We start from the raw sequence: 17629 nt of genomic DNA, 5'->3' as shown, positions 1-17629 counted from the left end.
CACACTTTACAAACCCAACTTCTTTCCGTATCTCTTCATGTAATTAATCTTTCCTCTGCTTTGTTTCCATTTACTTTTTTGTCCCTCTGTTAAACACCTGTCACAGGTCTGACTTACAGTATTGGGACTCAGGTGTGGTGGTCTCATCTTAGGCATCATCTCGCCGTCTTACTCTGTACTCTTTGCCTAGCCTGGCCCATCTCACCTGCAGGACATTAGGGACCTGTGTATCAGGGTCTCACAAATTTATATCTATAGAACCAGGCCCCTCTACCTTATTTGTCTGTCTCTGGCATATTTATCTTTTGAGTATCTCAAAAACTTCTTAGTCCCAGTGTGTCCAAAACCAACTTTCTTTTCCAACATCCGTATCTTAGTTAATGGTATATACATTCATTATCTCAGTCTTACAATCCAAAAACTGTAAGCTATTCTTGCCCTATTTCAAAACGTAAGTCTGCTTAATTTTTTTTTTTGCTTTTACTTCGTAAATAACTCTCAAGTGTCTCCTCTTTGTCTCTGGTATGGCCTTAGTCTGTCATCATCTTTCACCTAGATTACTGCAGTGGTCCACCCACAGCCCCTTGGGCCTCTTCCAGACCATTCACCACAGAGCAACCTGAGGAGGCCTTGCAAAATGTCCATATTAGTTTAATACTTCCCTTCGTTGCTTAAAATCTTTTGATAGCTGCCTATTCCTTTAATCTAAAGACAAGTATCTTTCATGTAGCCTGACAAGTTCCTGCCAAGACATTTGTTATGGCTTCCCTCATCAGGTCATGTTTCCTTGTGCTTCCCATGTTCTCTTTGCTTCTGCCACATTGTCCTTCCAGGCCCTGCTACTGACATTGTTCCCAGTAGCCTCGGGGCATTTGCATATGCTGTGAAGTCCTCTGTCCCAGCCCTTTCACTTTCTCCTGATTAACCCCCACGGGGTATTTCAAATAATCTTTTAAGTATGGCTTTCTATGACTCTTCCCTTATCTCTCTAACATTTCCCTGGCATTCAACAAAGAATGCCTCGCCTTTGTAGCACTTTCTGTTTTATATTTTTTTGTGAGTTTATTTGATTAAGATCTATACCCTCAGCAAGGCTTTAATCTCCATTGTATCTTTAGTTTCTTGTACAGATCCCTAGCCCCAAATCGTAGACACTCAACTCTTTAGTGAATGAATGTTTTCTTTGTTGAATCTAACAAGTACTATATTTTGTATATTGTAAATACTTTTAATTCAAAGTGAATTCATATGTTCACAAGGCACAGTATGGATTCATAAGCAATACCATTTCCTGGTTGGTGTAATAGAGATTACTGAAGAATTTACACGTTTACCAAAAAGAGGCCATTCTTGGGGAGAAGAATAGGAAGATAAAATCATTGGACCTGCTAGCACATACCTAGGTCTACCCTTTTAGTTAGTAAAATTATTTTTCTGTATTATTTCCCCAGCCATTCCTCTCACCCTAATTTTCTGTATTATATCTTTCCCTAATAAATTGTGAACTCCTAATTGCTTTCGACCTAAATAAATAAGATTTTTTTCGAAAACATTCAGGAATAACAACTGTCCACTTATGAACAGTTTTTGAAGTTTCGAAAGCAATATAGAAGTATGGCTTTCCTTCAGAAAAATTTACAGAAGTTGTCTACGTTCTCAGCCTAGTTGACACATGCCCATTAGCATTTGATGAACTTCATATAATTAAATTTGTTATGCATGCTAAGGATATTCCTAAGCCCCAGCCACCACTGATGATGATGTTAAAATGAGCAACTCATTTTTAACATTACCTTGTTTCTCTCTCTTGGGCAGTGAAGATAGAATTCAGTTGAGAGAGAGGATAGAGGTGACTTGGAGAAGAAAGGGTGATGGGTTGAGATTTTTGGAGGTTTCAGCTGAGGGAATAGAGAAGCTTCAGAGAATAAAGATACTCTTTATGTCACCATTAACAGAAATCAAGGATATTCTGGACAGAACAACTTTCTGAGTGTAGGTATTTAAGCTAAGTCTGGTGTTATACACCACAATGAATGTGAATATAAAAAACAAGGGATTTAAGTGTGAAATTGTGACCACAGTATTAGCTAAAGACAATATACTTATAGATGTTGATGTTTAATTTCACCACACCCACAGTTTATCTTGGCATCCCAGTGCCTGGTCCATAGTTGTTGTTTACAATGTTGTTTAACTGACTGGACTTACTTGGATGTGTGTTTGCGTGTGTGTTTTAAATTATTTCACTTGTATACGATTGTACTTTTAGAAATATTTCACCTACACTTAGATAAGTGTACAGTACTTTGCAATGAAAAATACCTGTACCAGAATTCTTCTCTTACGAAATGTTTCTTATGATTATACACAATAGACTTGACTGCATTTGGATGATGAATGTCATAATAGGCCTTAAGGTAGACAAAGCACAAACTTTATAGTAGTTTTGAAGAAAGACTAGATGGTAATTACTAGATCAAGAAAGCATTATTGCATTATCTGTGCAGACAGAAGTCTTTAGGCAGATGCCTTAAATAATTTTTTTACTTCATCAGTATTTTCATATGTACACCTGACTGCCAGAAATAGTTATTGATTCTTTAATGAAGATGGTTTTGCAGGCTCAATTTCTGTATGTATATGGCACACACACCCAGCTAATTTAAATTTGTGTTCAATCTAATTCCTTTAAACCAAAGACTATGAAAATAAATACTACTTATTTTCTGTAGACCATATGGGAAGGTTGTTAGGGCTGGACACAAAGAAAAATATATTTATTTGCCATACCCTCAGTATATGAAAAGAAGAGTGGGTTTCAAAAATCATACTTTGAAGCATCCCAGTAATTTTGTTTGTTTGCTTGTCTTTGAGACAGAGTCTTGCTTTGTCACCAGGTGCCAGGCTGGAGTGCAGTGGTGCCATCTCTGCTCACTGCAACCTCCACCTCCCAGGTTCAAGCAATTCTCCTGCCTCAGCCTCCTAAGTAGCTGGGATTACAGGCACACCCCACCAGCTAATTTTTGTATTTCTTAGTAGAGACTGTGTTTCATCATGTTGGTCAGGATGGTCTCTATCTTGACCTCATTGCCTGCCTCAGCCTCCCAAAGTGCTGGGATTACAGGCGTGAGCCACCGCGCCCGGCCACATCACAGTAATTTACAAAAGGGCCAAGAAGTTACACAAGCATTTGTAGTACTTTGTGTAAAAGATGTGAAGCTGGTAAAGAATGGTTCAAAAACTTAAGAATCAGAATCTACTTAATACAAATGTTAGGAAAAGAATTCACTTCTTTACAGGACAGTACTCTCTGATCTCTATTTCCTGAACAGTTACCGAAGATGTTTCAGGAAAGAGTTATGTTCTAGCATAGAGTTTTAATGCAAATGACCATATTTGTTTTGAAGAAAACCTTGTGGGTTTTCTTCTACTCTTTAAAAACTTCAGTTTAATATCATTTTGTTTTTCCTCCCATCCCCATATCCTAAGTGTTAAACATAAAGAAACTAAAACTCATCTTGTCACCTGCTGTTTTGTTCAACAGGATTCTCTTCAGAAATATGATCCCTAAAGTTCAGGAAGGACTCTTAGAGTAGACACTTAAAACAGAGATGGAACAGAGGATCAATAATCCAAATTATATGAAGCATTTAAATGTCTGTAGAGTAGAAGCCATTACAGAATCACGTTTAGTACGTCATTAGATACCTTTATTTCTGAATCTGTTAACATTTAATTTTTGGCAGGAGCTGGGTAATGAAAAATATTTGTATGGATTTATTGCTTTAAAATTTGTGATGAAGATATTTTAGAAAAGAATCTTAGCTCTGCATATATGACCCTAGGCAAGTCACTTAACCTTTCTGTCTCGTTTTCTCATCTATGAAATTTTGATGAAAATATTCGAACAGGATTACTGCTACCGAGTTAGATAAGATATAAAGCACCTGGCCTAGAGTTGACACTCCATAAAATGTTCTTTCTTTCTTTAGTTATGTTAATAGTGAAATAGAACTCTGGTATACTTTGAAACATCCTTCTTTTTTGTTTCAGTGTACAGCAGTAGATAAGGCTTAAGTAATAATAATTCTTTCATATGTTCTAGCTTGAACGTATTTTTTTAAAGGAAATGAAAACTACATATAGTTGAAGTCTCTTCATACTTTTTTCCCAGTCTCATTCCTCTTCCTTCCTCCCCAGAGGCAATAACTATCCTGTATTATTTGTCCATGATTTCTGTGTAAGTTTTCATACTTCCAGTGTGTATGTATGCATTAATAAATAATATGTGGGATCTTTTTTGTGTTTTTAAAACTTGCATAAATGGTATTCAATTACATGTTTAATCCTACAACTTAACTTTTTTCACTTAGCATTATTTTTCAGATCCCTTGCTGAAAAATATACGTCATTCATTTTAATTGCTGTATAATTATCTATCTCCTTATTGGTGGACATTGACTTTATGCGTGTGTTCAGTATTTTAAACAATGCTAGGTTGGATATCTTTGTATTTTTAATATTCTTCTTAGAACCCAGGTATACTTACCGAGTCCCATCTTTATCCCTGAAATGTGCATTACTGACCTACAAATGTTTATAATGAACTTATTTGTAAATGAACTTATTTTATAATGCACTTACTTATTTAAAAGTTCATTTATAAATGAACTTATTTATAATCTTAACTACCTAACTCATTCCAGTCTTTTCTAAAGATTGGTCTAATTTAAGGACTCCTCTTTCTAATCTCCCTGTACTCATACTGAGATGCTAACTTTATAACCTCATTGTGGGAAAAGTCGTATTATTGCTTATTTTACCGATATTAATAGTGATTGTTTTTAATTTTTAACATTATGCAATTTAAGTATATGAATTCTAAAGCATACTTTTTGCAATAGAATATGCATGCATATTCTTATGACTATTACAGTACTTAATCCAACTTAATGGAATAAACTTTTGTATGTAACTTATTTTTAAATGTATTTATAGTGAATAGATGAGCTCATTTTATAATTGTTATTCTTTATGTTTTTAGATTGCTTCTTTTTTATGGGGGATGGCATCTTACCTGAAATTTCGTATCTCTGTTTTTAAGTCAAAAATACATTTTCTATATAAAATCATTTCGTATAGAGTCTGCAGACACTAGATATTTCTGAATCACTGAGATATTTCCGTATAGTTTGGCACAATGTAAAAATTGTGTGATTTAACTTAATTATGACAGAATCATAGTGCTGAAATGTCTCCTTTCATTAGCCATGTTATTAATCTGAGTGAATCTTATCTAATTGTTAAGGTTGTAGAAAAGAAAGGTGGCTGACACAGCCACATCCTATAAAAAATGTAATGCTTAAGTTATAATCATTAAGGTGTAACTAATTCTCACATTTAATTAGCATGTTGGTGATGTCAAGAACTAATGTAAACATTTGGCAGGGGTGTCCAGGGGAGAAAATATGGTCATAGTTTCTTGAAGTTTCTGTTTCCGGTTAAACCAGTAAAGCCCCTTCCTCATCCTTGTTTCCTCATATCACTTTAGGCCAGAAACTAAACACCATGGCTTTTAGACTGCTAAAAGCGTAGCACAAAAGAGAACAGCGGCAGCAAGCTAAGGCAGGTTAGACAAGCTTGCTGGAGTCTGTGTGGCATTTAAATATCTTTGTCTACCCAACTCTTCAAGGTATACGCTCATTGCTTTTCAGAAATTCTGAATTTTAAAAATATCTGAAAATGGTTGAATGCTGAAACTTAACAATGCAGGCGCTTATCAGTAGAACACCTGACATTCACACATTTTAACACCATCAGCATTGGCCGGTTATTTTATTGTTTAGTAATAGCTACAGAAATTCTCCTTTCTTGTTTACCTCTTGGTTTATAGTTTCTGATCATATCAGGATCTAGTTCTTACCACTTTTGATAAAAGGTCTGCTCACTTTTTAAGGCCAGGGTAGATTTCTTGTTTTATTTCCTTTGTTCTTCTGCCTCTTCTGTTCCAGGAAAGTCTCTGTTTTCCTATCTGCTGTGAAATGCTTGCTGGTCACTTTCCTACCTTGATTTTCTTTTATTCTTACCTCCCCCTCCCCCCGTCTCCCATACATGTGCACATCGTGCAGGATTGTTGGTTTTCTATCTTCATCCCCCGTCACTTACATCTCTTTTATCTGGCTGATTGGTGGGCTTTCCAGGTGCCTTCCGGTGTACAGGACACCTCACCATCACCTTTACAGTTATTTCCTCTGTCTTCCATTTCTTGGTCATTTCAGCACCCTTTAAGCAGGAATAATCCTTTTGTTTTCCTCTCATTCTTTGTGACCAGAATTTCCTTATTTTTACATCTATTTTCTCCTTTGTTTATAAAGATGTGTTTGAAAGAGTAGGAAAAGATCAGAGCCCAGAGTGACTACCTGCCAACTACATGAACTTTGAGAGCCAGAGTGGTCAAGCTGAAGGCACTCTGGGTTATGTATTTTTAAAATGTCTAACCATTTACCATGATAAATAAAATATAGCATTGCTTTTCACCATTTTTTTACCACAGATACACAGTACCTTATTTAATGTTATGGAAGAAATCGTTTATGTAAGTTTTGTGGACCAGGATTTAATCCACCTTATTTTTGTGATCAAAATGTATTCTAAGTTCCAAAGTACCTGATTTTAAAACAAATTTTTGGAACATACTTGTTTATACAAGTTAGTAACTCTTTTTATAAACCAATACTTAGAGAAACATTGACTTCTTATTTTAGTATATATATTTGATTTAATATATAAATATTTAATATATAAATATTTGCTTGATACACATATATATATATTTGCTTGTTCTAAACTTTATTTTTATTTTTTTAAATTAATCTCTTTTTTCCTGGCAGTTTTAGGTTCATAGTAAAATTGAGTGAAAACCCCTTGTTCTTCTGCCCCCATGCAGACATACAACCACCCTTCTATCATTGTCCAGGGGTATAGTTGTTACATTCCAATCAATGAACCTACCTTGATACATCATTATCATGCGAAGTCCCTCGTTTTCATTAGGGTTCACTCTTGATGTACATTTTATGGGGTTTTACACATGTATAATGCCATTATCCACCATGTCATACCATACAGAATAGTTTGACTGTCTGAAAGATCCTCCGTGTGTGCCTGTTCATCCCTTCCACCCCTGTAACCCCTGGCAACCACTGATACTTATACTCTGGAGTCTCCATAGTTTTGCCTCCAGAATATCATATAGATAGAGTCATACAGTATGTAGCCTTCTCATACTGTATTCTCCCACTTAGTAATATGCATTTAAGTTTCAACCATGTTTTTTCATGGTTTGATAGTTCATCTTTTTTTTTTTTTAAGCACTGAATAATATTCCATTGTCTGGAAATACTGCAGTTTAGATATCCATTCATTTACTGAAGAACAGCTTGGTCACCTTCAAGATTTGGCAGTTATAAATAAAGCTGCTGTTCACATTTGCATGCAGGATTTTGTGTAGACATAAGTTTTCAGTTTATTTGGGTAAATACCCAGGAGTGTGATTACTAGATCTTATGGTAAGATGTTTATGTTTCTAAGAAATTGCCAAACTGCCTTCCAAATTGGACATCCAGATGCATACAAATGAATCTAGATATTTTGCGTTTCCTGTACCATTATGTATTGTCTACTAGCAATGGATGAGAGTCCCTGTTACTCCACATTTTTTGCTAGCATTTGTTTTTAGTGTTTTGGATTTTGGCCATTCTAATAGGTGTGTAGTGGTATGTTTTTCTTGTTTTAACTTGAAATTCCCCAGTGACATGAGGCTGAACAGTTTTTCATAAGCTTACAAAAAACTGTTCATTTTTGGTGTGAGGTATCTGTTCAGGTATTTCACCTATTTTATAAACAGGTGGTTCATTTTCTTGAGTTTTAATGGTTTATTGTATATTTTAGATAACAGTTCTTTATCAGATGTATCTTTTACAAATATCTTCTCCAAGACTGTTGCCTGTCTTCTTATTCTCTTGACATTGTCTTGCAGTGTGAAAAAATCTAGGCCAGTTACAGATGTGGAAGTTAAGAGCATATTGGTGCCCTTGGGAGCCATAAAACTGCATAAGATAACAAAACAGTTTATTTAGGTCTTAGCTCTGGAGGACTGGCAATATTTAAAGCTTAGAGAGATAAGGAATAGGAATAGAGGGTGAGAAAGGGGTCAGGAAATGTAGGAAAACTAATAAAGTATATTATTCTAGGGATGAAAGAGAATATGTATCAAGGAGGATGTGATTGACTGTGTCAAATGTTGCTGGACCAGTCGAATAATATGATGATTCAGAAATGATCATTGGGTCTAGTGATTAGGTAGATCATTGGTGACCTTGGATAAGAGCTGTTTCAGTGGAGTAACAGGAGGAAATGCCTGTTTGGAAGAGTTCAAATAACAATGGAGGAGAGAAATTGAAGATAGCAGGTGTAGATAAAACTTCCAAGGAGTTTTGCTTTAAAGGAAAGATGATTGAGATGGAAGCTGGAAGGGGTAGAGAAATAAGAGATTTAAAAATTATAATAAAGTTGGGAGAAACAGCATTGTTGGATTCTTGTTGGCATCACTCACCAGAGAAGGAAAAATTAATGATTCAAGACATTGGAAAGAGGCAGAGACAGAGTTTATGTCAGTCATCTGCTAACCTCTAATATGGTTTCTTTAAAATAGAGTGGACTTAGTCCTGCAGCTGCTCATGTCCTTTCCTGACCCCCTCCCTTCTCATTCCATGTTTTCACTAACAGATGGTACGTTTATGAGAACGAGAAGAGGCCCCTTACTCCAGACAGGTAGCCATTACTGCCTGGATTTTAGGATTGGATTTTTAGCCCTTACTTGCCTTAAGCTAGGTGTCTTTGGGTATAGCAAAGTAATCACAATACTATAGCTTCTCTGTTTAGTTTAATCCAAGACAATAGGAAAAGTTATTTACTATCCTGCTGTAGTAGTTAAATGTACACTTTGTCCTGTTGAGACCGGGTTTAGGTCGCGGGGAGGCTCAGCTCCCCGAGAGGATGTGTTCTTACTTACTCTTGGTCCCTCACCCAAGAATGGGAGGGAAGAACTCCCCTCCCCCCCACCTCACACACACACACCGCACGGTAAGCAGTTGAGTAAATATCGGACCCCAGAGAGTTTTTCAAAAAGTGATTTATTTAGGCAGAGAGAGCGAGCGAGCCCGCGCGCGAGAGAGCGAGCGCGTGCACGAGAGCTCCCACGAGGTCGTGGGAGAGGATCCAGATACCGGCCTGGATGAGAGAGAAGGGGACTTTTAACCTGGGAGTAATTCCTGCCCCGTTTAAGTTTTCTGGCCTATGAAAGGAGTTCCTTTAAACTTCTGCCTGGGTGATTGATCTTTGATTTCTTACCGCGGGCACAAAAGTTAAAGACCTCTAAGTTCCCGGATGGAGACACGGGTGGAGGTTCGGCGCTGAGTTCTTGCCTTTGAAGCTACTCCCCCTTGTGGACGGGGGTAAGAGAATACGTTCCCTCACTATGGCAAATAGTATGGTAAGTGAGAAGAGAGCACATTTGAGAACTAAGAATTGGGTGTGGAGAGTCCAAGCTCTTCTACCAACTGGCAGTAAAATGAATTTGAGAAGAGTTTTAAGGCATATTAGAGTCACCTTACCAACAAGTAATTGTGAGTTTAGATTTTATTTGAATTATATCTCATTTGTATTTTATAAAGTGATGATGTTGAGCACATTGCACCAAAACGTAACTAAGACTTAGTAGCACCTAGGACTCCGATCTTGGTTTTTCTGACAATATTCCCACAGAAAGGAACCCGGGCTCTTTGGAGAAAGGCTGATTCCAAGGATGGGATTCTTTATGACAAAGGAAGGAAATGCTTCAGAAAAAAAAAGATGCTAGCATGTTGCAAGGATATAGGAGTCATTTTGAAAGTGTTCTCCATTGGCCAAATCTACGATAATTTGGGCATCAAAATAATTAAAGGCAGTAATGACTTATAAAGCGTTGGGACAAAAAATGAGACCATACCAATAACACTTCTATACGTACAGTCAGGAGAAAGGTCTCAAGGGGTAACTATTAAGTGTAGAGAAAGTTCTAGAAGTAAACAATCATGATTTTGTTGCTATAACAGAATACCTGAGACTGAGTAGGTTATAAGGAAAAGATATTTATTCAGTTTACTTGAAGGGCATCTGTCTACATCTGGTGAGGGCCTCAGGCTGCTTCAATTCACAGTGGAAAGTGGAAAGGCAAGCATCATGTGCAAAGATCATAGCAAGAGAGGAAGCAAGAGAGAGAAACTGAGGAAAGCCAGACTCTTTTTAAACAACGAGTTCTCTTGGAAACTAATTGTTTCTTGCTAGAGTGAGTACTCATCCCGGAGGGAGGGCATTAATTTATTCATGAGGGATCTACCCCTCTGACCCAGATACCTCCCCGCATTGCCACATTTGGAGGTCAGATTTTAGCATGAATTTTAGCAGGGACAAATCAAACCATAGCAATCACAAACAGATACTAAATACTGGGAAGAAATTTTGATGAGAAGCAGGATATTTGTCTAGTCTTAAAGTGTCTGCCCAAGGATTGCTATTGGTTGCAGGGAAAAGATACTAAGTAAGTATGCAGTAGGAAAATTGGATAGTACTTTGTCTGGATGATGAAATTTAACATTACCAGTGAGGTACAGGTAGGTAGATCTGTGATACCCTGAGAAGGACACATCACTTACATATTATTTCAGCCAGAAATGCGTTACATGAATCTAATCATGAGGAAACATCAGGCAAGCTCAAAATGGTAAACTTTTTTTAAAAAATGACTAGATTCTGCAAAAAATGTTAATGTTATAAAATTTAAATAAAGGTGGAAAGGACCCATAATAAAGGAGAATAAAGACACGGGAAATACATGGTTCCAAGACTGAGTCCTGCGTTTGGAGGAAAATTAATTTTTAAAGGTTATTACAGAATCACTTGACAGCATTATAATACAAATTGTAGTTTAAAGAATTCTATTAATGTATTTACTGAAATTAAAACTGTGTTTTGATTTATAGGAAATTATTTTTAGGAAATGCACACTGAAGTATTTATGGGGAAAAGGCTGTGATATGTGTAACTTTCAAATGACACAGAAAAAAGCATGTCTCTGTGCACGCTTGCAGGGCTAGAGGGGTGCGTGTTACAGTGGGAGAGAGGAGCAGAAGGGGCAGAATGCTAATGGAGACTGAGCAAAGCAACACCAACTTTCTTGGTACTTTCCTTGCATTTCCTCTGTAAATTTGTAATGTTTCCAAATAAGTTCATACACACACGCATGTGCAAACACATTGGGGCTTATTTCTTTTATGCTTATTTCACTTATTTCTCTAGGGTTGCTAATTTACCTTTAATACTTACCTGGTTTTATTATATTAACATGCATTGCTAATATATGTACATACTGATTTTTAATTTCTTTTAAATAGTGCTGGGCCTAAAGGAGATAACATTTATGAATGGAGGTCAACTATACTTGGTCCACCGGGTTCTGTATATGAAGGTGGTGTGTTTTTTCTGGATATCACATTTTCATCAGATTATCCATTTAAGCCACCAAAGGTAAGAAGCTAGAAGTGCATTCTTTAATAATTATTATTCTCCTTCAAAATTGGTTATTCCAGAATTTAAATGTGTGTCGATGCAGTTATTTTTATCTCATTGTTTTTCATGGATTGATATGGAAACTCACGTAATCAAGAATTTTAAAACTGAAAGTAACTGACTCCTTTCACAAATAATTTGTAATCAACAGACAGTTTAATTCTTAATTGTAAATAAAACTATACTTTGCACATCAATAAAGCAGATAAATTTTACACTTAGGGAAAATACCCTGTGAACCTTCATTAATACCTTCATAAGGTGTTATTAATGAAGGTATTAATGAAGGTTCATAGGGTATTTTCCCTCATAAGTATAAAATTGTCCTGATGTATAAAAATATCTTAATAGTTAATTAAGGTATTATTAATGGAGGTATTTATTAGGATAAAAAGTAAAGCTGTTTGACAGCTTCCAGAAGGGTTTAATGTGAATTTTGTGCTGAATGCCTTATCTTTATAGATAAGCAAAAACTTCATAGCCAAGAAGAGGGAAACTAATAATATTTAGTAAACTCATTTTGTACCCTCTGTGAGTATGATGTAGTAATGGAAACAGAGTGCCTGAGTACCTTCTGTCTCTTTGTTGGCTCTGAGTTCATTGGAAGTATGAATTAGGTGGATAACACAGAACGGGGTGAGTTGTGCCTTGTAATGACCTTCAACCTTGCAAAGCTTAAATATAACAATTACTTGAGTGGCTTCCTCCCCTAACTTCTGTGTCTACAGTGGTCAAGCCAGCAGGTAAAAACCGCTGGAATTAAGCATAGAGTATCATTATGCTCCTGAAACACAGATGTCTGACATAGAGGGGAAAGTGTATTTTCAAGTCCTTAGCCCTTAACAGTGGTAAAATGTTTTTCTTTTCAACATGGTAACTTTTGTTCTTTCTATGTTTTTAAAATTTATATTGCAATTTATAACATTTAAAATTTATATAGCCTTTGTGTATGTATGTATGTATGTGCATAAAAAAGGGTGTATTTTGTGAATAAAAGAGGATTATTTCTCAAGATGATATTGTCTAACAAGGTAACAATAGTTCCATCTAGTGGTAGTTACCCCAAATCACAAACAGCAAGGTCCCTTACACCTGGAGGTATTTACTATCAGTTACAGCTATTAGTGTGTAAAGTGTTTTACTGTGTGGTCCCATCAGAATCTAAGATCTTGAAATTCTTTTTGCATATGGCAGAAGATTAATTGCAGAAGACGACTCTTAAATTTTTCTGGACACCTTTTAATGGAAAGTGGAACTTGACTAATATAAGAATTTCACACTATAATACTGTATATGATTATCAATAATTTTGATTCATCTAATGGTTATAAATTTAGCATGTTTTCCGCTGAAATTGCAGTATGTTAAGCTTCTGATTCTTTGGTGTTGGTTCACTCTGTTGCTAAGATATATAGTATTAAGCATTATTAAGATCTATAGTTGGACAAGTGAAAAATAAGATTTCTGGTGTGATTGTGGTGTTTGAAACAATTATTTCTCTACAGTGCTAAATATTTTTGAAGTTTGGAAAATGGTGAACTTCTTGAAGGATAAAAGTTTAATAGAAATCTGTTCATGAATGCTATTCTGTTCACTAGTTATAGCTGAAAATACTATATTTGTAAATCACGTGTATTGTCATGTCAGTGATCTGAACATACATTATTTCTGTATTCTAGAGCAGCATTAATGGAAATATAGTAAAATCTACTTGTATAATTTTAAATTTTCTAATAGCCACATTAAGTAAAAAGAAATAGGGTATTTTAATAATATATTATTTACCTAACATATTCAAAATATTGTCATTTTAACATGTAATCAATATAAGAGTATTATTAGTGAAATCTTATACATTTTCTTCTTGGTACTAACTCTGAAATTTGGTATTTATTTTACACTTTTAGTTCGTCTCATTCACCTCACCACAATTTAAGAGTCGTATATTCACAAGTAACTCATATATGCTGCATTGGTCAGAGCAGAGGGGCATGCTCTCTTCCTCTTCTACTAAACTTGTGTGTTGCTCCCCCACCCCTCGCCATCATGCATTCTTTTCAGGAGGACATTTTTGAGAGCATTTAATGTTTTCTTCCCAGATTCCGCTTTTGTGCTCACAGACCCTACAGTGTCAAATGATCAGAAATTGTCTGTTTTTTCCTTTGGCAACTCCCAGTTACGAATTAACTATCCAGTTAGTGTTTGTGATTATTTTGGGACTTGGTAGTATTTGTTCTTATGATTTACCTTCTTTTCTTACACATTTCAGGGATATATTAGTTTCCTTTATCCAGTAGCTACAAACCTTGCTTATTTTATTTTAATAATTTAGTCTAACAAGACAGTGAACCAGGTGTAGAAATGAAAGGCTAAGAAACAGAAAGGCAGGTAGTGTAAATGATTTTACTAACCTTCTAAATCCTCCAATATTTTCTAATGTTTGGTAAGAAATTAGCTGAGTTGATACTGATCTTTTAAGCTAAGAAACTGATGTAACTTTTATGCTTTAAAAAAATCGTCATCAGTTTCTCTTACCTTTGGCACCAAAACATTTCTCTTCTTCCTCACTTTCTGTCTTTCTGTATGTGTATGTACACACACAGTTGTTTATGATGTGGGTGTGTGTGCTAACACACATACCCACACACATAAATAGAATTACTGTATCAGTTATTTAAGTATAACTGATCAGTTCCTCACTTTAGTTCTTTCTATACAGAGTAAAAACAAACTTTTTTCAACTGAGTCAAATAAAACTATTTAATTTTGTTATTAAACTTAATCTAAGGTTAGCTCCAGTTAAATCATTTAGATTCAACTATGATATATTACCCTTCTTTTTTTTTTTAAGTGTTTTAGTTGTTAATAAAACATTGATTTTCCTTCTGTTTTTAATGTGACTGTGCTTAGGTTACTTTCCGCACCAGAATCTATCACTGCAACATCAACAGTCAGGGAGTCATCTGTCTGGACATCCTTAAAGACAACTGGAGCCCCGCTTTGACTATTTCAAAGGTTTTGCTGTCTATTTGTTCCCTTTTGACAGACTGCAACCCTGGTAAGCAAATATTTATTGACGCATACGCTAAGGCTACAAAATCCAGCACACTATTTTTTTTTTTTTTAGTTGGCTTGAAATGTAGATTGAGAGGTGAATGCTATTGATAGATAAGATCAGCATAAAACATTTTGTGAGGAAATTACCTATGCCATTTCAAGTAGACTAGGCCAAATTTTCTCAATGCCCTCATTTAATTTGTTAATAGCGTGGCACTTTGTAGTTATTTTGTCACCATCATTAATGGAATCTCTGCTTTTAAAATTATGTCGGTGCACAGACCACATCTAACAAGAGTGAAGCAATGTCTTTGACACCGATGCCTCCTTTTCCTGCTTCTTCTATGCTGCCATATGCTTTTAGGCAACTACTTTAATAATGAAGGGTTTCTTACTCTCCCTTCCTTTTTGAATTAGTTAGTTATATTAGGCATAGTATTAATGGATATTATGATAGTGAGACTTGAACTAGATTATAACAACTCAGAGATAAAATCATTTGTGTATAATTCATAACTCTAAAAAATGCCTAACTGCCACATGTGAACTTTAGAAACTTGGGTAACTGACTTGATAAAGTGATGATTAGACCTGAAATTTCACACACATTTTATTTCACTGTGTGGCCATTTTTTTTAAGTTCACTTCCTTTTTTTAAGTATTTGATAAGTCACTAAAGACTGTTACAGTTGTTACCTTGTGCTGAGCAGAGATACATATGCAATAGATAGAGATGGATATTCATTGTGGTATCATTTATTAAAGCAGAGGATTTGAAATAACCTCAATGCCCGTTAATAGAAGTAGCTTCTTAAAAGAATGTGACAACTCTATATGAACTAATAGGAAAATATCTTCAAGATCTATTAAATATAAAAAGCAATGGAAAAAATACATAGACACGGCCAGACACGGTGGCTCATGCCTGTCATCCCAGCACTTTGGGAGGCTGAGGTGGGAGGATCACAAAGTCAGGAGTTTGAGATCAGCCTGGCCAACATAGTGAAACCCCATCTCTACTAAAAATACAAAAATTAGCTGGACGTGGTGGTGGGTACCTGTATTCCCAGCTACTTGGGGGAGCCAAGGCAGGAGAATCACTTGAACCTGGGAGGCAGCGGTTGCAGTGAGCCGAGACCTTGCCATTGCACTCCAGTCTGGACTACAGAGCAAGACTCTGTCTCAAAAAAAAAAAAAATGCGTATACACAACATAATATTCTAAATGCTTGTCAATGCGTGTAAGAACTCTGGAAAGTAATGTTGTAACAATTGTTTTCCAGGGAAAGAAAATTCTGGATAGTTGGAGTCAGGAAGGAAGAGTTTCTTTTTACTGGCTAATTAAAATATTGTACCATATGTACATATTTTTTTTCTTCTTAAAAATCAAAATAAAAATTTATGTCAGATTCACTCTCTAGTTCAGAATTATACTTAAAACAAAATGGCAAGTAAGTTTTCAAGTGGAACTATGGATAGTGATTAGAGTCATATTGGGCACAGATGAAGGAAGCATTTTATTTGAAGCAGCATTGTATTGTAATATTGGGGTCTTATCTAAAAATTACCATTTTCAACTTTTCACAAGCAGAAATATAACCACCTAGCATACTTCCATTGTTGAATGAAAGGCCAAAATTACAAAATAGTTTTTGTTTATTGAAGGCGTATCTTTTATAAAAATCAAATGTAGCTCTACAGCTCAAAATTCAATTTTTTTCTTTTCTTTTCCTTTCTTTTTTTTTTTTTTTTTGCTGAAGAGGGTATTCCTAACTTGAATATTAAAATATACATATGATTATGTTACTTTAAACTTTTTCTTTTGAAAATCTATCTATAACAGAAGATACTGATGAAAAATAAGCATTTCATTTTAGTAGACTATTAGAACTATACTTTGAAGAAGATACCACAAAATAGCTTTTAATGTTCTTTCCACTTTTCCAGCGGATCCTCTGGTTGGAAGCATAGCCACTCAGTATTTGACCAACAGAGCAGAACACGACAGGATAGCCAGACAGTGGACCAAGAGATACGCAACATAATTCATATAATTTGTATGCAGTGTGAAGGAGCAGAAGGCATCTTCTCACTGTGCTGCAAATCTTTATAGCCTTTACAATACGGACTTCTGTGTATATGTTATACTGATTCTACTCTGCTTTTATCCTTTGGAGCCTGGGAGACTCCCCAAAAAGGTAAATGCTATCAAGAGTAGAACTTTGTAGCTGTAGATTAGTTATGTTTAAAACGCCTACTTGCAAGTCTTGCTTCTTTGGGATATCAAAATGTATTTTGTGATGTACTAAGGATACTGGTCCTGAAGTCTACCAAATATTATAGTGCATTTTAGCCTAATTCATTATCTGTATGAAGTTATAAAAGTAGCTGTAGATGACTAGGAATTATGTCATTTGTATTAAATCCAGATCTGAGTATGTGGTTCATGCTGTTGTGAAAAATGTTTTACCTTTTACCTTTGTCAGTTTGTAATGAGAGGATTTCCTTTTACCCTTTGTAGCTCAGAGAGCACCTGATGTATCATCTCAAACACAATAAACATGCTCCTGAAGGCATAGTTTCCTGTCGTAATATTTTAAGTCAGTCTTGTTAGAAGGTGTGTCTGAGATGATTGTTGATGAAATAAAAATGTGGCTATGAAGATTGACTACTACAGACTAGCACAAATAAACCGGTTCTTAAATTGAAAACATTTAAAATCTTATTAAATGTGTTTTATTGAAAGAATAACCTTAAATATTCAAAAAGGGATTTTAACCCAGTGGTCTGAAACACATAACACTGTACTTTGATAATACGATGTTTAAGCCAAAAAGAACATGAAATCCTGGCTCACTCACTTAGGAGTCTGGTAATGTCTTATGGAACATGTTGCTTCCAAATTG

The 17629-nt window shown here is 35.5% G+C and overlaps 1 protein-coding gene across 2 annotated transcripts in view; it reads left to right on the top strand.

The window, feature by feature from the left end:
- Positions 1-17297, top strand: part of UBE2E3 (ubiquitin conjugating enzyme E2 E3) — an 81270-nt gene extending 63973 nt beyond the window's left edge. For both annotated transcript variants that reach the window (XM_039469988.2, XM_010351541.3), the window contains exons 4-6: positions 11493-11625; positions 14578-14725; positions 16671-17297. In XM_039469988.2, the coding sequence (XP_039325922.1) occupies positions 11493-11625; positions 14578-14725; positions 16671-16768 (379 nt within the window). In that variant the 3' untranslated portion in view covers positions 16769-17297. The remainder of the gene's footprint in view (positions 1-11492; positions 11626-14577; positions 14726-16670) is intronic.
- Positions 17298-17629: the final 332 nt, after the last annotated feature.

This window comes from Saimiri boliviensis, chromosome 5 (assembly GCF_048565385.1).
Source record: "Saimiri boliviensis isolate mSaiBol1 chromosome 5, mSaiBol1.pri, whole genome shotgun sequence".
In the NCBI taxonomy this organism is placed as follows: Eukaryota; Metazoa; Chordata; class Mammalia; order Primates; family Cebidae; genus Saimiri; species Saimiri boliviensis.
The sequence above is the reverse complement of the archived record's forward strand: the minus strand, read 5'-3'. Positions and strand labels throughout refer to the sequence as shown.